This window comes from Daphnia pulicaria, chromosome 2 (assembly GCF_021234035.1).
Source record: "Daphnia pulicaria isolate SC F1-1A chromosome 2, SC_F0-13Bv2, whole genome shotgun sequence".
Classification (NCBI taxonomy): Eukaryota; Metazoa; Arthropoda; class Branchiopoda; order Diplostraca; family Daphniidae; genus Daphnia; species Daphnia pulicaria.
The window spans coordinates 3124164-3147450 of NC_060914.1; the positions used below are offsets into that span (position 1 = coordinate 3124164).

General features: G+C 41.2%; 2 protein-coding genes, 2 long non-coding RNA genes and 1 other non-coding gene across 5 annotated transcripts; all 5 read right to left on the minus strand.

Annotated features, from left to right (window-relative positions):
- Nucleotides 1-8: 8 nt before the first annotated feature.
- Nucleotides 9-3859, minus strand: LOC124327496. Its single transcript, XR_006916166.1, has 2 exons — nt 957-3859; nt 9-889 (listed from the first exon to the last, which is right to left on the minus strand). It is a non-coding gene; the product is annotated as an uncharacterized LOC124327496 (long non-coding RNA).
- A 2649-nt stretch (nt 3860-6508) lies between these two features.
- LOC124327495 lies at nt 6509-7039 on the minus strand. The gene is made up of 2 exons (XR_006916165.1): nt 6677-7039; nt 6509-6617 (listed from the first exon to the last, which is right to left on the minus strand). It is a non-coding gene; the product is annotated as an uncharacterized LOC124327495 (long non-coding RNA).
- Nucleotides 7040-16183: 9144 nt separating this feature from the next.
- LOC124326917 lies at nt 16184-18133 on the minus strand. The gene has a single exon (XM_046785633.1). It carries the CDS (start codon nt 18131-18133, stop codon nt 16184-16186), a length of 1950 nt encoding a protein of 649 aa, XP_046641589.1.
- Nucleotides 18134-18654: 521 nt separating this feature from the next.
- LOC124326918 lies at nt 18655-21570 on the minus strand. The gene has a single exon (XM_046785635.1). It carries the CDS (start codon nt 21568-21570, stop codon nt 18655-18657), a length of 2916 nt encoding a protein of 971 aa, XP_046641591.1.
- Nucleotides 21571-23079: 1509 nt separating this feature from the next.
- On the minus strand, nt 23080-23205 carry Trnat-cgu. Its single transcript has 2 exons — nt 23169-23205; nt 23080-23115 (listed from the first exon to the last, which is right to left on the minus strand). It is a non-coding gene; the product is annotated as a tRNA-Thr (tRNA).
- Nucleotides 23206-23287: the final 82 nt, after the last annotated feature.

A 23287-nucleotide genomic window follows, 5' to 3' on the forward strand; every position in this document is an offset into this window, starting at 1 on the left:
AGAGTTGATAGTGTTTAAACTTGTATGAAGTATTCGAGGAGATACAAAAACACGTCCATTGAAAATCAGAACTGTCAAGTCAGGGTGAAGGTGTTGCTAAACAGCAACCGAATAAGACTATAGATAGGTTGCCTCACCTTCACAATCAGCGCCATCTGGTGGCTGTTACAATACAACATATATGATTACAGATTACACTTAAAGGGTTCATCATTAAACATTAACAAGTCATGTACATTCAATATCTGGATTGAATATGATTTCCAACACTCTCCCTCAAACAGAATATTGAATGTGTTGAAGAATATTTTGAAGTTCGATCGTCTTTGTCGTTTACGCCGGGTGGTGATTTACAAGATGATAGGTATTCCCATGTAGTGGGTAGTAAGAATCACTAGAGTTTTTGAAGACTTCCTTGTGTCTTCTTCAGAGTCTGTGACAGCAAAATAAAGTCATGCACTAAACTGAAAACTAGAAGTTACTGGTGGATGGCCTGTTTCATATAGAACTGCTTATCAGAAAATAGCTATTAACAAATTTAGAAAATTTAGAATGTATGAAAAGAAAGAAATTTTGAATATTTGTGCCACGAGCGACTTCGAGATTCTCTGGGATGGGCTGTCGTTATTCTGTAGCGAATGAAGACGATGTTTACTGGATACTCTCTCCCTTAAACGAGGCTCAGTTTGTAGTATATACTGCTCTCCCTGGAGCGTAGTTAGTCAATGCTACGTGTCGATGAAGATCTTCAACGATCATTCCTGCTCCCATTCTCGTTCGAAACGTACAGGGGGAAAATGTATGACAATAAAAGCTATTTTGTTACTTTTGTCTGGATACACGGCGGCAGAACTTGATTCAGCACCTATGGTCGCCTACATTTGGACTTCTGAAAGAATTATTGGAATTTTATTTGCACTTGGGACAAGTAAGAAACGACATTTAAATTCGTTTACATGATCCAATGAAATTTTCATCGAGGTTCTAACTCGGAATACAGTCATCGAGGTTTGAACTCAGAGTACAGTCATCGAGGTTTAAACTCGGAATACAGTCATCGACGTTTGAACTCGGAATACAGTCATCGAGGTTTGAACTCGGAATACAGTCATCGAAGTTTGAACTCGGAATACAGTCATCGAGGTTTGAACTCGGAATACAGTCATCGAGTTTTGAACTCGGAATACAGTCATCGAGTTTTGAACTCGGAATACAGTCATCGATGTTTTAAAAATCGGAATACTTCGAGGATTGGACTCGGAAAATTTCATCGAGACTTCAACTCTGAAAATTGTCATCGAGGATAGAACTCGGAAAATGCTCAACTGAACGTGGAAGATAGGTTTGTGTTTGAGGATGTTGTTTGCTTAAGGAGATGAGAAAGACTTTCCGCTCAAGACATTTTCGTTATGGCAAATCGTTCAGATACTTCCTTTTTATTTAACACTGCATGTGTAAATCTGTAAAGTCCAGCAAAAAGGAACATTTGGGATCGAAACATTTAGTTGTTTGATGCGATCCTCTCCGTCGTACTATTGGGTGATGATAGACGAGATGGAATGTGTTCAAATGAATCTAGTAAACAGTAAGAGCGGGACTCTATGTCGGTCTTTTGAAAGTCATTTTCGCCGGGAAAATGTTTGAGCAAAATAAGAGTGTCCTTGGAATATTGTCTGGTAATGACGGTCATAATTTGGAATCAGATTAAGACGAAATTTACACTAGCCATACTCTCCCTTAAATTAGGCTGAATCTGTTTGAATCGACAGGATTGGGTGTTAGGCAAAAATGCTTGCCGAGTTGTTAAAAATAAAATATCTTGCATCTTAAGGGTAAGATAAGACGTAAGCTAAAACAAGCATCAGCAAACTCAAGTTGGATATTTAAAAGAAAATCCGAATTATAAGAGTAGTTTGAGAAATTTAAAATTTAGGAACTAGTTAGAGTTGATTTGTTGGTGCATTCATCATCCACACAAAAAGGTTTCAAAATAAAAAAATTGGAAGAATGTTTTATTAATAAACTTAGATTGATCGGAAATCTAAAGGTTACAACGGCTGGACGGATTTGACTGTCAGTCCATACCTTAACCACTAACGGTTCAATAATGATTTGTCAGTGATAATTTATAAACAAAGTCAGTTTCAGCTGTACTTAGTCGAAAAGAAGAGATTTTGTTACATCACCACTGGCATACAGTGGATCGACCGACTGACAATCTCATTATATCTCTATTGTCCCAGGATCTATGCTTAGAATAGTTAATTCGTCATGTTAATTCGTACCGTTTTCCAATATAGAAGATGACCCAACAAGGCATAGGAGAGGTGGTGGTGTGAAGTAGCAGTTCCTCTAGGATGCTGTCCTTGCTAATTAAGAACCAATGGTGTTCAGGTAAACAAGCTCAGGGTTGACACGGCGATGGGGAACGCAGAACCTTTAATCCACCACCATGCCGACAAATGGTTAGTCCACATAAAGTTGTATTGCCTTACAGCGCCGATAAGGTGAATTTCGGGTAGAGGTAATATTCGATCGTTGATGTCGTCGAACAGATCCGAATGATTTTGATGTTCACCCAGGCCCTCACCATTATCACCTAAATGGTTAAATTAAGAAATGTTAAACAATTCTTATTACATAATTTGACAAGTAAGCTTATGCATGGACGTAGCTACACTGAAGATGGATTGGGTCAAGCAGTGATGGTAATTGACTGTCAGCATCGTATGAATCCTGCTAAGACGTTCAATACTGAAATTCTATTATTTCCTCAGAAAGAATGAATACAGTAACGGACAACTGTAACGGATATTTCCGAAGATAAGCAAACAAAAATTAGACCTATAAACAACAGATATTGAGATAAATACTTTAGTTGATAAAATCTCATCTCAGTCTAGATTTAATTAAATAAATAATCAAATGATTATTGGTAGACAAGCTATAGAGAAGAAAGTTTCTGCTGGATTGATATATCAAAATAACAATAATCGTCAACTAAAATGAAATTTGATGTTAATCTAAGTTTGTACATGGACTCTTTACTATTATGAAAGCTACCGATAGAAGTTATCCACTACAATGTACCATAAGGAAAATATAGAAGATTAATCTGATGAATGATGATATACGTACTTGCCTTTAATACAAGTCTCACAAATGTTTTGAGAACTGGAACGATAAAATTAGGAATGTCTAAAACCATAAATACATTTTTGGTTAAAAGCACGATAACATTTAAATGAGATATGTAATGTAGATGAACCTAAATAAAAAATATCAGAGGTGAGACATTAATTTGATGTATGGCACGATAAGCACCACATAAAAATGTCAAAGATTTTCCCACAGACTGGAATATACACTGCTCTAACATAAAAGCATGTCAGTGAAACATGATTATCATTGTTGGAAGGATATTCCAGGTATAAATTAAAATTTTATTTTTGGTGGAGGTAACAGTCCTATTATTTGAAATAAAAAACTTACACTTTTCCTCTTTGTAATTTGTTATGCAATTTATCAGTCCAACTACTGACAAAGCGGAGATCAGTTAATCTGGGCCCATAACCTGTTGAAGTTAGAGAATTAACAAAGAGTTGATAGTGTTTAAACTTGTATGAAGTATTCGAGGAGATACAAAAACACGTCCATTGAAAATCAGAACTGTCAAGTCAGGGTGAAGGTGTTGCTAAACAGCAACCGAATAAGACTATAGATAGGTTGCCTCACCTTCACAATCAGCGCCATCTGGTGGCTGTTACAATACAACATATATGATTACAGATTACACTTAAAGGGTTCATCATTAAACATTAACAAGTCATGTACATTCAATATCTGGATTGAATATGATTTCCAACAGTTTCATACCCAGTGTCGAGTTTCTTCAGGCCTTCATCAACGATCTTCTCGGCGATTTGGTCTGATTCTGAAAGGCCGTCTCCTTTAAATTCAGTACCGAAATTTTCGGTTGCACAAAATTTCTGGAACTCTTCGTCGAGCGAGAACTCGGAAGTCGCTGAGATATGATGGATGTGGGCCGTTGTCATCGGACCGATGTCACTCCCAAGCAGGCCGCGGACGACCCAACCGAGTCTAGTGCGAGATGCGAAAGGTTCGTGTTCGCCTCCAACGCGCGATTCCAATACTGCAAGTAGATTTGAGTGATCGAGTCCCACCAAGACGTCGATTTTTTCGCCACTCTCTTGCACTGGGACGTCAGCTAAATGTGGCCATCGATTTTTCAATTTTCTCCAGTCGATTACCGGAGTCGGCCTAGATATCTGCGGGATCGTAGTTCCTTTTATGACGGCTTCCTCCCCATCCGGTAAAAGAAATCGAACTGGGGCCTTCTGCGATTTGTAGCATTCGGCGCCGGTAACTCCTACAAGATCTAGAGTAGTACCTTTCCCGATGATCTTAAGCCGTTGAAGAAAATCCTCTCGAAACAACGTCGTGTCGCTGCCCTCGTCTATCAGCACCGAAACTGGGATGAGCTGGCCTTCGGCTGTGTAAGCTTCCATCCGGATAACGCCTAGCGCCACCTTGACGCGATCCACCTGGGCTGAGAGTGATGTGTGATGGCTGCTACCTTTGTCGTGCTTCTCTTCGGCATCATGAAGCAATGGGTGATGAATAAAAGGGCATCCGCTGAATCCACAACCTTTTCCGAATTTGCAATCGGCTGCGGAGTGTCTCGTCCCGAAACATTTCATGCATAAGCGGCGCTTGACGCAAAATCGAACCTTCTCTTTCGTAGGCATTTCTTTGAATGTTGGGCAAGCCATCAACCGGTGCTCCCCCTCACAGCAAAAGCAGCGACTCTTCGGTTTTTCTGTAGTGCCAGGCTCCAGGCTAACGTGATTAGTGCGCCCTGTTGTTGGAAATTGTTGGCGACGAGAAAACTTATTCTCACCAGACGGCAAAATTTGCTCCGCTGCCAGACTATAAGCATTTTGATATGCTGCAGCTCTCTCGCACATCCACTCTCCAAATTCCTTCAGAGGGCGCCGTTCCAATCCAGTACGTCGTCCGGAATTCCATTCGAGTCGATCCGCCGGATGCAATTTACGGCTCAATCGTTCGATGAGGTCGGCATTAAATTTCTCCCCAATTCGGGTTAAATCAAAGAAGATGGTTCGAGCTCTTTCTGCAAAGCGACGGAATGATGAATTTTCTCTGCCCAGCTCCATACGATCGAGTTCACCGAGTAGTGCTATACGCATTACGTCGCGACGTCCAGCCGACTGCTTCAGTCGGAATAAAGCGGCCTTATAAGCAGATTCTCCTCCGCCAAGGCCTTGCACGATTTCGAATTGATCTCCCCGTAGTCGGCTCTTCAAGACAGCAAGCTTTTCTCCAGGTGCGATTCGTTGATCATGAACCATCGAACGTAGCAAATCCGACCACCAAAACCAATCGGTTGCCCTTCCAGAGTAGATGGGAAGCTCCCCGCGTGCTGCCGATTTGCTAGAATATGACCAATTGGCTTCTTCTAGGCCGTTGCAGTACCGGTCGATCCAGTCGTCTGGTGCTTCTTCATCTCCATCCTCTTTGGTCGGTTCGTGAGTAGAACGGCGGTGCCAATCGTCGAACGCTCCGTCCCCCCACCCGTGGAATGGGTTGCTGATGGCTGATGGTTGGTGCTGAACCGCGTCGCATGGCAGCATCGGATAGTTTGCTTGCTTCCTTATTTGCCAAATCAGCTTTCTTATTTACTTCTTCGAGTCGTTTTTTCAGCTGGGCAGCTTCCTGTTGGGCCTCCGCTGCTCTTTTCTGCGCTTCAGCAAGCAATTTCTCCGACTGAGTCACTTCATTTTTGTCGGGTGCAGAGGGGCCACGAGGAAACTTGTTCTCACCAGACGGCAAAATTTTCTCCGCTGCCAGACTATAAGCATTTTGATATGCTGCAGCTCTCTTGCACATCCACTCTCCAACTGTCGAGGCAGAGGGGTGAGTCGCCAGTGGTACGCCTTTGATTGACTGCATGCAGGACCCGACTGAAGATTCGTCATCAGCTCTTAGAGTGACATAAGCGTCAACGTCTTCTTTCTTCGACTCGATAAGTGTGAACAGATCGATTTGAATTTGAGCTTGCTTCGCGAATTCATCAGCGTCGGACGGGTCTACCACCAGTAAATTGAGTCTTTCGACAGTGGCCAACATGTCGTCGAGTTTGTTGAGTAGGCCTAGACAGGCTCTTCTTGATCCTCTTTCCTTGATGAGCTTTTCAATATAGCTACAGGTCATCTGGATCTGCATACGTGTGGCATCACGTTCAATCGCCTCAGGTTGAGGAACTCGTGAAATGTTCTTGACTTGTTGAGTGGGATCAGCAGGGGGTGTCGATTCATCTTCACCATTTGCTGGTACTGTTCGAGAACGAAGTCTGGACGCAACCGTGTTGTCGTTTTGAGAAGCCGTGGCTGCCTTTGACTTCCTGCCTCTTGCCATTTCAATTCTCCAAACTTGCAGGCCAAGAAAGTCCTGCTACGATCACCAATGTTTCAGCGAGAGAGTGAGACGGTCGAAGAGGGAGGCGTAGGCCTATCGATTGCTTCTCAGATAATCACGGGTTTATTCGTCAATAAATTGGACAGAGCACAAATTGCCTAAATTAAGACAGAATTAGCAAACACAGACTACAATTGAAATAAAACCTAGCTCTCACCTAGCATCCACAATTAGGAGCCGGTCAATAAGGCAATCGTAGACACAAATGACACGAAATCAAATCTAGGGCCTAATCCAGCCTAATCTCAGAGAATCAGATAAGAAATAGGGAGTCACAAGATGAGAATTCCCATCAATAAAGCACAGTAAGAAACGAGTTATCAGTGGCTATACACGCCATGAAAATGAACAATGGCGACTTTCTGTTTCGGCCAAGACACTTAATTGAGACATCAGCTGTTTTCTACTGCACGACAAGTGGCCCACCTGGCGGCTTACTTAAATTAATCGATACTTCAGAATAAAAATAAGATGGGGACATGAATTAAAATATACATTTAAATTAAGCCTTCTTTTTCTCTGGAACACAGTGGTTGAGCGTGAATTGTCGTTCCAAATTCTCGGTTTTTTGCTGAATCGTAGTGCGGAATTTTCACTAAAACGTAAATAAAACGGCGGCGGATAGAGAAATTGAGATCGGACAAAAACCAAAAAAAGGAGAAAAAAAAATGCAATTTTTTTGGTTTGTGTCCGAGTCTGATTAGTCATTAGCAAAGTTACGCAATCTTCTTTTAAAGAACAAAACTTTAATGGCTAATATCTCCATTCTCGAACGGCGAAGCTGGTCGCGACTTGCGCCATTCGATAGCCCGTCTTTATGTTTACTTATCCTTTAACAATTTCCCTCCTTCCAATCTTCGTGTTTTAGTTATGAATTATTTAAATTTGTTCGTTTCCCCAGATTAAGTTATAGCAACTTTTATTACTATAGTAACGTGGAATTGGAAAAATTATTTGTTACATATAAACTATAAAGAAATGAATGTGCTCTTATAGCAGTTAGATTAAACCACCGCTGAAAAAATCTTAATTCAGGCATATAACCTAAGTGTTTTACGACCGGTTTCGAAATCGATACCGATGGTAGCGTCGCTAGCGATATTACCATAGCTTTACTTCGTCTTTCGTTACATTGTTTGGTGTACACACCAACCGGACCACGCTTTCCCTTAGACCTAATGTAAATGTTGGTCTAATTGTTAGCAACCAAGGCTGACACTCATATGGTTCGAGGTTCAAAACTCGATGAAGTCACTGAGGAAATTTAAATTTTTAACTTTTGAAAAATTACACTTAAAAAACTTTTCGGAGGTTAATGGAAGTGGAAGATCGGTGGTAACTCTTCACGACCGCCAAAAGATCTTGATGACTGTGGAGAGGACAAGGGAAGAAGAGAGAGATGACCCAGAGCTTCAAAATGAGTATGATCAAACATTTTTAAAATGTTCCTCAACTTCTTGGTTGATGACTAACTGTTAAAAAAAGGGGGAATAGAAATTTTACTTGATCAAAAAATTTATTAAAATCAAGATCATCATTTATTAAAAACAGTAAACAAAAAGAGGCAATAATAAGAACAATAAAGATGAAATCGAACAAGAACAATAAAAATCAAATCAAATATCATCAAAATATCAATATTATATCATCAAAACTTGTCTTGCTAGGGAAGATTAAAACTTTTTTTCTTTTTGTTAACACTGCTGAGCACTCACTGCACTGACAGTTGGAAGGTTAAGCAAACAAAAGCGAATTCACTGCCTAGGATTCGGCAACCAGCTAGGTAACAAATACGCAAATTAAATTTTTAAAATAGTAATAAAAACAAATGAAAACCCCGTTACGCCATGTATCAAATTTTGACAGAATTATGTACAAAATTTGGTGACAATTGGTCATTCAGGGAAGAAACGTATAAAGGATAACTAAATGGACATTAAACCCTCTGAATTTCACTACTAGCTACTACTACCCTACCCCCTATACCCAACACCCTATATTGTTAAGGACCTTCGTATATAAATATACCTCAGGGATAAATATAAACCATCGAAGATTAAAGCAAGTTTCCCAAGTTCTACTTTCACTTTTTACGAACTTGTAGCCGAGATTATAGTGACAATTTCCCCCCCCCCCCCCCGAACTTCACATCCAATTTAAAGAGCTATTATTTAAGGAGAATTGAGAAACACTTGGGACTACTTTTATACAATTTGGCAATCTCTCTATCTTTTTGTATTTGATTTTATTGGAAGTTTTTTTATTTGTTAGATTTCTTTCGTATATTTTTACGATTCGCTTATTTGTATGGGGTATGGGGTATGGGGTGCCGTTGTACCTTTTTAACAACAAACCTATCATTTAACATCAATCTATAATTAAACAAACAACATTATATAAAACACTTATCTAAACAAACATCAAAGGGTAACATAGCGTCAAACCTGGAATATTAGATTAATCAAATCTAACTTGTAATCAAACCTAACCTTAAAATCAAATGTAAAATAATAGCTCCGTAAATCTGCATCAAACCTATTATCTATTATTCATTCGGGCAAATTAAAAAATAAAACAAAAATGCAGATATAATGTAGCCTATACTAACCCCGGAGCATTAACAACTCATATGGGATATGGCAAATGGTTTTGCCTCCATTCTTTTCTCCCCGCCCCTTTTTTAAACTTTGTCATCTAGCGGTCAGAATCACGCAACACAAAACACCAATAATGATGCTGTTGCACTTCTAATTTTGTAATTTAATTTCTGTACTTGATTTTCATTATATTTCATGCCATTTCGTTATATCTAGAATGGCGATCTACCATCATCCCCATTCGCCCCCATCATTTTTACGAAAAATTATTTCAGATCGTATACATGTACCAGAAATAAGGAATCGGGAAATTGACTGGTTTCACGCAGAGATCAGGGACAACTTTTAAAGTAGCAAACAAGGTGCGTCAGTCATCAAACAAATTTTTTTTATTTTTGAAAATGCACTGGTGGAACGTGTCCCGGGATTTGCGCGTGTTGCTTCACATTCGTTTCAATATGAAAATTATTTTTTGATAACGAATAAAAATTTTAAATCCACGTTCCCAAATATATTTTGTATCAGAAAATGAGCGTGATATAAAAACGAATAAATGCAACCAATATGCGCAACTGTGATGGGACAATTTCTCCAGATTTCCGGTGATAGCTTTCGATATCGGCACGGCAAAAATGCATGAATTCATTTTCCTACAATTTTGTGGAACTATCTAGAAATCCTGCCCTACTAACACGGCCCATCCAATTTATGTAAGATGTAGGTTAATATTGGATGAATACATCCAGGTCACAATTGGGGGGCGGTAGTATAGCGTAGGTATAAATTTATTCGGATCTAGGATGGGATGAAATAAAGAATATTCATCGTAGATCCACCAGCGTATATTCATTAATATACTGATTGTACGTCAAAGTAATATACCCGGGGGTATGATTTTGTTGTGATACCATTTGGTACATACACAGAATGTGCATCACAGTATAACCATAAAAGGTACACAGTGGACGAAAAAGCTAAAGAATATCTCTATTTCCAATACACACAAACATTTGTTCCTCAAATGTATGAACAGTTGGTCAAATGGTTAGAGAGGTGAGCTAGGGAATTGAAGGCCAGTAATTCAAGTCTCGGGGTAGACTTTTATCTTTTAATTTCTGACAGAAATCATATCCAAAGATGGATGTTATTTAAGGATACTGTGTATACACAAACCGGTGTATTCAAGGGACATACAAATGGTACGTGCGGGGAAGGGGAAATAAGGATCACCATGAAGCATTCCATGGATATGCTGTTTGTATCTCCCTTATCCTTGGGAGTTCGCTGCAGTCATATCCATGGTACATCGCTGTGTTAGTAGGGTGCCATGTTCGTTCGTTTTTTTTGTTGTTGGAGTCCTCTCGCTGAGTTTCCACGTTTATTTTAATTCGCCCTATATATAAGCGGAACAAATTTTGCTTGTTGCGAACGGTTGCGTATATATAATATGAGTAGACTACTACGTGCGTATGAGTACTTCTGCGGACTTCTGTTATTTTATGATGCCTCTAGTGGCCTGACAGAGAAGTATTCTACAAAGCCAATGAGTCTATTACCCAACAAATAAATGCTTTGCTGATTCCTTAATTGTTTTCACATGTTCAAATATATTCACAAAATTGTAGGAAAATGAATTCATGCATTTTTGCCGTGCCGATATCGAAAGCTATCACCGGAAATCTGGAGAAATTGTCCCATCACAGTTGCGCATATTGGTTGCATTTATTCGTTTTTATATCACGCTCATTTTCTGATACAAAATATATTTGGGAACGTGGATTTAAAATTTTTATTCGTTATCAAAAAATAATTTTCATATTGAAACGAATGTGAAGCAACACGCGCAAATCCCGGGACACGTTCCACCAGTGCATTTTCAAAAATAAAAAAAATTTGTTTGATGACTGACGCACCTTGTTTGCTACTTTAAAAGTTGTCCCTGATCTCTGCGTGAAACCAGTCAATTTCCCGATTCCTTATTTCTGGTACATGTATACGATCTGAAATAATTTTTCGTAAAAATGATAGGGGCGAATGGGAATGATGGTAGATCGCCATTCTAGATATAACGTAATGGCATGAAATATAATGAAAATCAAGTACAGAAATTAAATTACAAAATTAGAAGTCCAACAGCATCATAATTGGTGTTTTTTGTTGCGTGATTCTGACCGCTAGTTGACAAAGTTTAAAAAAGGGGCGGGGAGTAAAGAATGGAGGCAAAACCATTTGCCATATCCCATATGAGTTGTTAATGCTCCGGGGTTAGTATAGGCTACATTATATCTGAATTTTTGTTTTATTTTTTTAATTTGCTTGATTGAATAATGGATAATAGGTTTGACGCAGGTTTACGGAGCTATTATTTAACATTTGATTTTAAGGTTAGGTTTGATTGCAAGTTAGATTTGATAAATCTAATATCCCAGGTTTGACGCTATGTTACCCTTTGATGTTTGTTTAGATAAGTGTTTTATATAATGTTGTTTGTTTAATTATAGATTGACTAGTAACTTGAGCCCGGTCGAGACCGGGGAACTTCGGTCTAGCTTAAAGTCGGAATCATTTTCTACTTTTTTTTAAAGCAAGGAGTTACACGTAAACAGCGCCAGACGTAACCAAATGTAATCTTGTTTGGCAACGTCCGTTTCTTCATAGGTAGCTGCCTGGTAATAGAAATTCGTGTTATCCCTGAGGTATATTTATATACGAAGGTCCTTAACAATATAGGGTGTGGGGTATAGGGGGTAGGGTATTAGTAGTAGCTAGTAGTGAAATTCAGAGGGTTTAATGTCCATTTAGTTATCCTTTATACGTTTCTTCCCTGAATGACCAATCGTCACCAAATTTTGTACATAATTCTGTCAAAATTTGATACATGGCGTAACGGGGTTTTCATTTGTTTTTATTACTGTTTTAAAAATTTAATTTGCGTATTTGTTACCTAGCTGGTTGCCGAATCCTAGGCAGTGAATTCGCTTTTGTTTGCTTAACCTTCCAACTGTCAGTGCAGTGAGTGCTCAGCAGTGTAAACAAAAAGAAAAAAAGTTTGAATCTTCCCTAGCAAGACAAGTTTTGATGATATGATATTGATATTTTGATGATATTTGATTTGATTTTTATTGTTCTTGTTCGATTTCTTCTTTATTGCTCTTATTATTGCCTCTTTTTGTTTACTGTTTTTAATAAATGATGATCTTGATTTTAATAAATTTTTTGATCAAGTAAAATTTCTATTCCCCTTTTTTTTAACAGTTAGTCATCAACCAAGAAGTTGAGGAACATTTTAAAAATGTTTGATCATACTCATTTTGAAGCTCTGGGTCATCTCTCTCTTCTTCCCTTGTCCTCTCCACAGTCATCAAGATCTTTTGGTGAAGAGTTACCACTGATCTTCCACTTCCATTAACCTCCGAAAAGTTTTTTAACTGTAATTTTTCAAATGTTAAAAATTTAAATTTCCTCAATGACTACATCGAGATTCGAACCTTGAACCATATGAGTGGCAGCCCGGGTTGCTAACCATTAGACCAACATTTGTATAAAGTCTAAGGGAAAGCGTAGTCCGGTTGGTGTGTACACCAAACAATGTAACGAAAGACGAAGTAAAGCTATGGTAATATCGCTAGCGACGCTACCATCGGTATCGATTTCGGAACCGGTCGTAAAACACTTAGGTTATATGCCTGAATTAAGATTTTTTCAGCGATGGTTTAATCTAACTGCTATAAGAGCACATCCATTTCTTTATAGTTTATATGTAACTAATAATTTTTCCAATTCCATGTTACTATAGTAATAAATGTTGCTATAACTTAATCTAAACATGAAGTGCGGCGTGGGGTGGCGGGGCGAAGCCCCCGCCACACCTAAGTTACACAACTCATAATATTAACAGATTATTAGTCAATTAGTAATAAATAATCAATTATGAAAGAGAATAAAGGGAAACAGAATTGTCCAAACGTTATAGTATGTATTAATCTACCATAACCTTTATTTTCTGTCTCTTTAACGTTTAAAAAAATTACCGAAGGATATCACCGAAGGAATCTTGTTTAACAAATGTAATATTATTGCGAGTAATTCATTTTCTATGATTATATCCCAGGTTGTTAAGCAAAATGAATAAAAATAAATTTTGATCATTTACTGCTAAATTCTCATGGACCGTTGCCCATCTGCCCGTGCCAATGTTATAGTAGAAAATCTGCCCAGGCTTTCCAGACAAAACAATTGTTTTTTTTTTCTGGCGTAGTGACAGGCTCTTCTATTGTTGTAATTTCGATAATTATTCGTTTTCTGCCTGCCGATTGGGCGATTGAAATTTAATTGATTTTTGAATTAAATTCGATTAAATGTTTATTTGAATGTAATCTTTTTATAAGAAAGATATGTCCGTTTACCATCTGCCCGCCAATTTTTCTCGTAGAACAATCTGCCCGTGCCAAGTCAATAGATTGTCATTTTATACCTATTTTGTTAAATTTCGAATCTTTCCTGGGATAACTCGTCCATAGTTATTCTGCCCGTGGGTTCCTATTCGTTATTCTACCCGCCAATAAGTACATTTTTGCGTGAAAAAATATTGCATTAATTGCTAAACTTTAAATAAGACGTGACTTGATCTGAGAGGAAATCTATAGGGGGAGGGGGGCGGAAACAGTATTCTTCGAACAGAAATACCGATTTTAATTTGGTGCTATTTGACATATCGATATTTGCCGCGTAGAAATCGATGCACGTATTGCGTTGTGAGTGTGAGCCAGTACCCACCCTTCTTTTTGCAACGGCGCGGAAATTTACCCCATTGTCTTTCCCCCCTTTCCCCTTTGCAGTCACTCTCCTCTTTGACCATCAGCAAGGAGGGTGAAAACCTGCGGCGGTTTTCACCCCTCTTGATGGGTGACTGGACTGACCAATCACAGCGTGCTCTCATTGGGACATGAATAAGCTCCTCCCCAAAAAGCTTGTTCTTTTATTATATATGGACTAGTAAACGGGATGCCCGTCCAGGGCCGGTCTTTAGTTGGGCTAGTGTAAATTAGCCCGTTATGCAAATTCCCTTGCCCGATATTTTTCCCTTGTCCGTGGATCTCTTTCCCGCAATTGAAATCCTTTTTTTTAAGCTTATTCCCTTGCCCGTTATTTTTCATGAAAAGAGTAGGGTCACGTGGAGTAAAAATATTATAAATGAAAGAAAGAGTATAAATAAAAAATAAATGGATTTGGAACAATAGCAAGAGTTGGTTTAAAATCCAACAAGCCATTTCATATCCGTTCATAGTGTAGTGTATCGTACGCGATCGGGGAATGTTTGCCGCGCACTCATCCCTGTCGTGTATTCGAAGCCATGGTTCAAACCCAGCACTCGCCAAGAAATTTAATAGAGGACATTAAAATTGCCAATGGAAAATTTCTAACCCACACTTCTCCCACATTGCCCGAGGTGTGTGTGTGTGTGTGTGCGTCAACCCTCAGCCCCCCAGTACGATTGGAGCCCCGGGTGATGTCGACCTTTTTGTTCGATTTTTGTCGATTCGAGCGAGGTCAGACGTAGCCTCGGGTGTTTTTTACCCTTTTCGCAGGTAGAAAACGGTCGACCAATGGCAGCGTGCGCGCAACGACACATACAACCAAACAGACAAATACACAAACAAAGCTCCTCCCCCTTTTCCCCCATTCCGTTTTATAGACGAGAGATGTTAAATGATATGTTTGTTGTTAAAAAGGTACAACGGCACCCCATATATTTGACTATAACTGTAGAAACTGAATGGCACTGAAAAAACGCATTCCACCGGCCATTCTATGCTAAATTTCTGTCTTTCAGGAGACCGAATAACTGAATAATGCCCATTTCTTGTGAATTAAAAAAAAATGAGAAAATACCTCGAAAGCATGAACAAGGTGGAGTGTGAAACTCAAAATCAGACTTTTATCAATTAGACTCTCTAGCAAATTACGATAATTTTTCAAAACAGCCCCCCACACTCAAAAATGCGATAATCACGAAAAATTATTTTTTTAAATCTAGAAGCATGTGTGCGTGTTACTAGATAAATAAATCCTGTATACCCCCAAATAGAATATTAGCCTACAACCTTACGAGAAGTCAAAATATTTTTTTTAAGGGCGCTCAAGGGCGTTGTTTTACAAAGCTGCGGGGAAATGCTTCCGGGTACGGGTGAATCGGCTATTCACCAATTTATTCATCGCATTTTTTTATGTATTAAATTAAAATAATTTGTTTCTTCTCAATTACCCTTTTAAAAAATAAACTGATTAAAATTTAAGCGATATGCAGTGAATCAAGTTATCCAAAGATTATTTATCGATATTTATCGTGCTTAGCTTGCACAGAGGAAATCAAAAAGGTCTTTAAAGGTTTTCATTTGTTTTATCAAGTGCATGGACGTTGTTATTTTATCATACAATTCGGATTGTCTGATGGTGAAAACGCATAACCATGCAACTATAGAAAAATATAAACTTTCCTCTCTTGGAATACAATCAAAATTTGAACACGAAGCATAAAGTAATAAAAGACATTTTTTCTTCTAAATTCAAAGGACGTGATGCGACACAGAAAAAAAAAATTTTGAAATACACAAATTTTTGTTGAGCGAAATTTTGAGTGACTGGCCTTTAATTGGCTGATTTTTTCAAAGCGAATTGGAATAAACCATTTGGGTTCACCGGAAGCTAAGGTTCGTTAAGAGCTCAAAAATCACATTAACTTAAGTATGAATCAATATTCATTGTATATCTTTTGTCACGAACTTCTTCGATACAATCGAAACTCGATAGCGGATGAACACAGTGTATTTTTTAGCAAACGATTAGCACAACGTACAGAGCTGCACTGTAGCTTGCCGCCCGCGTCAGAAAAACGAATGAATAGGTTTTCCGCCCATCTCGGGATCTTCCTCCTTTCTCCACCTTTTCTTATTTCTCCTTTGTTGGTGTCTGGGTTGCCAAATGAATATTTGCGGACGCGAATCTGGTCCGCAACAGTCCCGAGGCCACCGACAGCTGCAATTAGGCGTCTTTTGATCCTTCTGAAATTACACAAAGTTTGTTACCGGGCGTTTATACTCGTTGGACTCCGTTTTCACAGTGACATGCCGGACGATCCCTTCGCCGTCCGGGTACACCTTCACTACAGTCCCGACTGGCCATTCTCCCCTCCTAGTGTTTTCGTCAATCACGAGTACTCGATCCCCCACTTCCGCATTTCGATTCGGCATGAACCATTTCTTTCTCTCAATTAGGGTAGGGACGTACTCCCTCATCCATCTCTTCCAATATTGCTCCACGATGAATTGCGCATATCTCCAGCGCCTCATTGCGTTGTCTTCAAAGGTGCTGTGGTCGTCTGGCGGTACATATTGATGAGGTTGATGAAGGAAATGGTTTGGCGTCAATGGGTTGGCGTTGGTTGGATCGGTGCTCACGTTTGTAAGTGGACGGCCATTCAACAATGCCGTGACCTCGACGAACACGGTCACCAGCACCTCGTCGGACACCGTACGCTCATTTAAGACGGCCTTTATGGCTCGTTTGCTCGCTTGTACTAGGCGTTTCCACACGCCGCCAAAATGCGGGGCTGCGGGAGGTGAAAAATGCCACTGCGTTCTTTTCTCAGCTAGTTTCTTCGGCAGGCTGGGGTCGCTGATGAGGTTATCAAAGGCAGTTCTCAGCTCTTTCTCTCCGGCGGTGATGTTAGTTCCATTGTCGCTGTACGCCGTCGCTGGCGTGATTCCGCGACTGCTAGAAAACCTAATAAAAGCCATTATAAACGAATCGGCATCCATTCGGTAGACCATCTCTAGGTGGACGGCTCGCGTTGCCAGGCAGGTAAACAAACAGGCCCACCGCTTTTCTCTTCTTCTTCCGATGACGACTGTGAACGGGCCAAAAAAATCTAATCCGATATTTGTGAAGGCCGGTTGAAAAGGTTCCACTCTCGGTTTAGGTAATTTTGCCATCATCGGTGGGGCTGGCCGCGCGCGTTGCATTTTACACTGGATGCATTTCTTGACGACCCCTCGTATGGCTCTTCTGCCCTTTAATGGCCAGTAGGCCGTCCTAACCTCAGCTAAGGTTCGTTCCACTCCAGCGTGAGCTGTGCCGCTATGAGCTTCCATGATGAGCCAGGTGGTAAGCCGGTGGTCAGGATCCAGCACTATAGGATGGCGAGCGTTATAGGGTATGTAGGCATTCTCTATTCTTCCGCCCACTCTAACGATTCCGTCTCCGTCTAGGAAGGGTGTTAACTTTAATAAATTGGAGGTCCTCTTCAACAACCGCCCGGCTTGCAGCGATTTCACTTCTGGGGCAAAACATAATTCCTGAGCCTTTTTAATGGCTATTTTTAGGGCACCTTTTTTTTCTTCCACTGCTACTGGTGCGTTTGTATCAGTTGTCGGGCTTATCCGTCTTGTGATGTTGACCACCGCATCAATTAAGTCGGCTAAGCTTGATTTTGTGCTAAATAAATCGCTGATTTCGTCGGTCGGGGTAACCTCTGTTGAGCCAACAAACTTTTCTTTAATTAATTCCAAATCTTCCGTTTTCGGCTCCTGGCGGTCGTGATACTGTGCCCAGTTTTCCATCGGCTCTTTTAGGAACGGTGGCCCTTCAAACCAGCGATGGTGGTTGTACAGTTGGGTTGGTCGTAGGCCGCGGCTGCAGTCATCTGCTGGATTGTCGAGGCCACCTATGAAACTCCAATCATCACTACTTGAAGACTCCGTCACTTCGTTTACTCGGTGATGAACGAATGATGAGTATCGCCGATTTTCTGACGCCAGCCATTTTAATACTATTTCGGAATCGGACCAAAACCGGACGGAACGGATGGGCAGTCGTAGTTCCTTGCGCGCCATGGATGCGATCCGGCTTGCTAAAACTGCCGCTTGCAGTTCGAGTCGTGGAATCGACAAGCCTTTTATAGGCGCAACCCTAGATTTGGCAAAAACAAATTTAACATCAATTTCGGTTCCGCTTTCCATTCTGATGTAGCAAACGGCTCCAAATGCCACTGCCGATGCGTCACAACACACATGCAGATCAAAAATTGTTTTCTCCTTTTGGAATCGGTGATCGCGAAAGCACCTTGGCACTGTCAGGTCTCCTACAAATGGCAGCTCCGCTCGCCATTTTTCCCAGCTGTGGATGATGTGCTCGGGTAGCTGGTCGTCCCATTTCAACGGTTCTTCTTTGGGAGGGGAAGTTCTGCTCGGCTGCGTCGTTTTCCATACCTTCTGAAACAATACTTTGGCATAGGTGGTAACAGGTAACAAAAAACCTAGCGGGTCAAATATCTTGGCGATTGCTGCCAACATTTCTCGTTTTGTTTTGACCGCCACTGGTTGTAGCGTCGTGAATTGAAATCGATCCAATTGACAATTCCACATCATACCTAGCGATCGCTCGACTGGGAGCTCATCCAGGTCTAAATTCAATGATGAGTGAACCCTTTCGCTCTCCGGTATTCATGCGAGCACAAGACGCGACGATGACACCCATTGATTCAATCTAAAACCTCCGGCCTTGAGCGTTTCTGTGATGCGCTTAACTGTTTCGATGGCTGGTCTTCAGTCTCGAATGAGTCGATAAAATTGTCGACATAAAAACTGGTTTTAACGATGTCCGTCACCTCGGGGTATTTTTCGTAGGCCTCGGCTGCGTACTGCAGCGCGTATAAACATGATGTGGGTGATGACACGAGCCCAAATACTTGCACTAACATCTGAAACACTTTTGGCTCCTCACCACTCCCTGGGCGCCGCCAAAGGAAACGTTGTGCTGACTGGTCGTCTGGGTGAACTCTTACTTGGTTGTACATGGCCTTGATATCACCTGCCACCGCCACCGGTGCCTCTCGCGATCGGATTAGGATGCCCACTAAGCTCGCCAATAGCACTGGTCCACGTAGTAAGTGATCATTTAACGACGTATCTTGGAATTTTGCTGCTCCGTCGAACACTACCCTTATCTTGTTCGGCTTATTCAGGTTGATGACGTAGTGGTGGGGTAAGTACCACACTCTTCCTTTGGCGCCTCCCAGCTCTGATGTTGCTAATAACCGGGCGTGGCCATCAAACACATATTTCTCGATCGCGGTCATATATCGTTCAGCTATTTTCGGGTCTTTTAACAGTCGTTTTTCCACTGACATAAAGCGTTGTAGCGCACCTGTTCGATTGTTGGGAAGTTCCTTTCTTGGAATTTTCCACGGTAGGCCAAGTTCGAATCGCGAGCCCACATTTCTTATGGATGAAGCCAGCATCTCGAAAGCCATGGTATCTTCTACTGACATCTTTAGCGGCGCTGTCGATGTTCCAAACGTTTCGGTGGCGTAGAAATTTTGCACTACTGTAACCAAGTCTGCGTCGCTTGGATTTTCTACTCCGGTTGAGTGGCAGGATAAATTCTTCTTACTGGGCCCCTTTAAAATGGAAGCAGGTATCCTACCGATTACAGTCCATCCGAATGGCGTGAGTTTACCTGTCGGTTCTTTCCTGTTTGGAGACTTTCTGGTGGCAAGTTGGCGGTGCGCATCCTCCACGTCCTGCCCAATCAACACGTCGACCTTGCCTGAATATATCTCTGGTAAATCTAAGTCAGCGAGATGGTCCCACCTAAGCTTCTCCTTTGGCCAGTTGATCCTCCTATCTGACCCTTTAATTGACGGCACCACGATAGCTTCTTCCACATGGAATTTGTTTCTTTTATCGATTGACGAAATATCAAATTTTATTAACTGCGTCTGGATGAGTTGCGAGTCAAGGCACGATCCCGGATGGAGGGCGTCGGGGTGTCCTGACACTCCAATATTCTCAGCAAAGTCTTTTCGCATCAGAGTTATTTCACTTCCTGGATCTAACATCCCCAAGGTACGAAACGCGCCATTATGAACGATGACCCATATCGGAACGATTGCGACCAAAACTGGAAAATTTATATACAACCGCTCGATAAGGGCTACTGCGTTACCTGACCGACGCGGGAAAACTCGTCCCGATCCATGAAGGAGCGGGTGATGAAACTGGGAGCAGTCCGTTACGGTGCATTTTGTCGACTTTTTGCATGCGGATGAGAAGTGTTTCCGTCCAAGGCATCTAAAACAATGCTTTCCTTTCGCGACTGCTTCCGCTCTTTGGGTGGGTGAGAAGTCGATGAACGTCTGGCAGAATGCTAGAGGATGCCCTGGATTGGCGTGGCACACCGTGCAAGTGTTGTCTTCATTTGTTGGATTTTGAATAGTCGCCATTCTCACCGTCGGGCCAAATTTTACCATCTTGGCTGGGGGTTGCGGCGATTTTTGCGTGGTGCGCGATGCTGATGCGCCCAAAAATTCTTCTGCTCCTACAATACCTTCTATCCATTTGTCAAAATCGGCAAGGCCTGGCACTCTTGGTCGTAGTGGGTAGGCGAACCTTCCCCACTCTCTTTGAAGCTCGCTTGGCAGGACTCTAATCAATTGGCTCACGATGTTGGAGTATGATTGGCCTTCTTCTTGATTCACACTAGTTACTGCATCTTTCACTAAGGCCGCCATGTTGACCAGTGATTTTAGATCTCCCGACGAGAATGGCTGAAGAGCTAATAATTCTTGGACGTGGGCATGCATGATGGCTTGGCGATTACCATATCGATCAGTTAGGGCCTTCCACGACGTCTGGTAATTAGCCGAGGCAACAAATAAATTGGCTACTCTCCTTCGGACGTCCGGTTCTAAATTTTCACGAAGGGCTAGTAGCTTCATATCTTCTGGCATTCGGGTGTTGTTGATGAGAGCGCCGAATGAGAGTTCGAAATCAGGCCATGTTCGGGAATCTCCGTTGAAGGGTGTAATGGATATTTTTGGCCATGGTCCTCTTGGTCTTTTCTCGTCATCCGAGTCATTTATGGAGGAAGTAAACCTTGGCTTGAAACTCGATTTTCCCGGCGATTTTAGGCCCTCCAATTGACGCTGGTATTCGATCTGTAGTGTGAGGTCCTCTTGTTCTCGTTGACTCTGTTGTCGAATGTCCTCCAGTTTACGTTGCTCATCGAGCTTCGCTTGCTCTCGCTCAAACTCCAATTCTAGTCTTCTCTTTTTTGCTTTAGGGGCCGCGTCCAACTTCTCCTTCTCCTTATTCGAATATTCTTCCGCTGCCTTTCTACATCCCATATAAAAGGTGTTGATTTCAGCTTCCCATTCAATAGCGTCTTTCTCCTTGCCCTTATCTGCTTGCTTGTATTTGGCATTCACTCGCACCACCTCGCTGTAAGCTTCTTCGAGTACCGCTAAAGCTACGTTCACGTCATCTGCCGTTCCTCCTCCGTCGACCAACGTCTTGAGGTGGTTTGCTTGACGGGTGTGGCGACGTTTAGCGCTGGTGCGGATTGCCAAGATTGTTTTTGCGTCGACTTCCTCTTCGCTATCGCTTGCGGACCCCATTTTCAGTCGGCTTCCTATTGAAATTGGTTTCGGGTTTGCGATAATCTAAAACACAATTTTCAGAGACGATTTTTTATAACTTGCTCAACAAGTTTTCGAATTTGACAACGGGTTTATCTGGACTAGTTTCAGAAGCGTTGTCTAATTTTCCACGTAGTGGGTTCTCAATCGGTCACCCTGTATCTCTGTTTCGAATTAACCTGAAACCAGTCCAGAAGCGAATTAATATGACTTCTTTTACATACGGTATCATATCATATTTTACCTGAACTTGGTTCAGAAGCGTGAAGTCGTATTTCGGGGATTTTACTTCTTTAGCGGTAGCGCTTGCCCCTTTTCAAGATTCGAAATTTACCTGAAACAAGTTCAGAAGCGTTATATGACCTGTAAACAAGCCTTCGAAAGACAGACCCGTCCTTATTTACCTCTTTAAAATTACATTAGTTAAAACCCAAATATATAATTTGTCTGACCACATCAAGCCCCGTTTCACCCTTAGTCACAGTCATACTACTTAACTACAATTCCTCGTGGATATTTCCGATAATAAAAAAAAAAGTAAGAGGGGAATACGGAATTCAGAGCTAGCAGCGATATTCCCAGGGCGCCCCTCGCGGATGATATTAGAACCATAGATATAAGGGAGGTATTAGAGGGCCCGAATGGTGGGAATCCAAAACCCAAAGCAAGATCGCGTAAATTAATTTACAAGAGTTTGTCCGCACACCATGCCAAATTTCCCACAATTTTCATACAACCGATACTCGAAGGGAGGACCGAACGAGTCGACACATTCTTTCTTTTTTACTAAAATTGCGGGAACTTTTACATTTTACACTTGAAATGGACCCTGCGCGTTACAAAAACTTAATTTACTACTGGCGTATAGTTACGACGTCCGCCCCTTTCCATTTTATGAACAATTTTCTCCATCACCCTTGCCACTTAATTTCAAGAGTCTGACGTAAGATTATTTTAGGCATTCATACGAATTGATACGAAGTAATTTTAAATTTCGAGACTTACTGCGTGGCGGGTCTGGGTCGCCTACCCAAAAAAAAGGGGCATAAACTCACAGTGGCTGTCTGGAAACGGCACACTTGATCCCGGGTTTCGGCACCTAAAAATGTCACGAACTGCTTCGATACAATCGAAACTCGATAGCGGATGAACACAGTGTATTTTTTAGCGAACGATTAGCACAACGTACAGAGCTGCACTGTAGCTTGCCGCCCGCGTCAGAAAAACGAATGAATGGGTTTTCCGCCCATCTCGGGATCTTCCGCCTTTCTCCACCTTTTTTTATTTCTCCTTTGTTGGTGTCTGGGTTGCCAAATGAATATTTGCGGACGCGAATCTGGTCCGCAACATCTTTCGAGTACGAATTTATCACGTTTTTTACGGTTTTTTAATGGAATCTTCCAGGACCTATTCAAAAAAATGTATCTAAAGACTACAGGATAGTCAAGATGAGTTGAAATCACAAAAAAATTCCAATTAGTTATGTAAATGCTCCTGAGAGGATTGAACTCTCGGCCTTTGGTTTGCTACTTGATTCCATACATTTATAACCTTTATTTCAAATTTCCAATTCTTGATACGAGACCAACGCTCTACCACTGAGCTAAAGATGCATATGTATAAAAAATAGATATATAAGACCCGTTACGATAAAAATAAATCATTAACCTACGTTTTCGCTCAGATGATTTGCAAT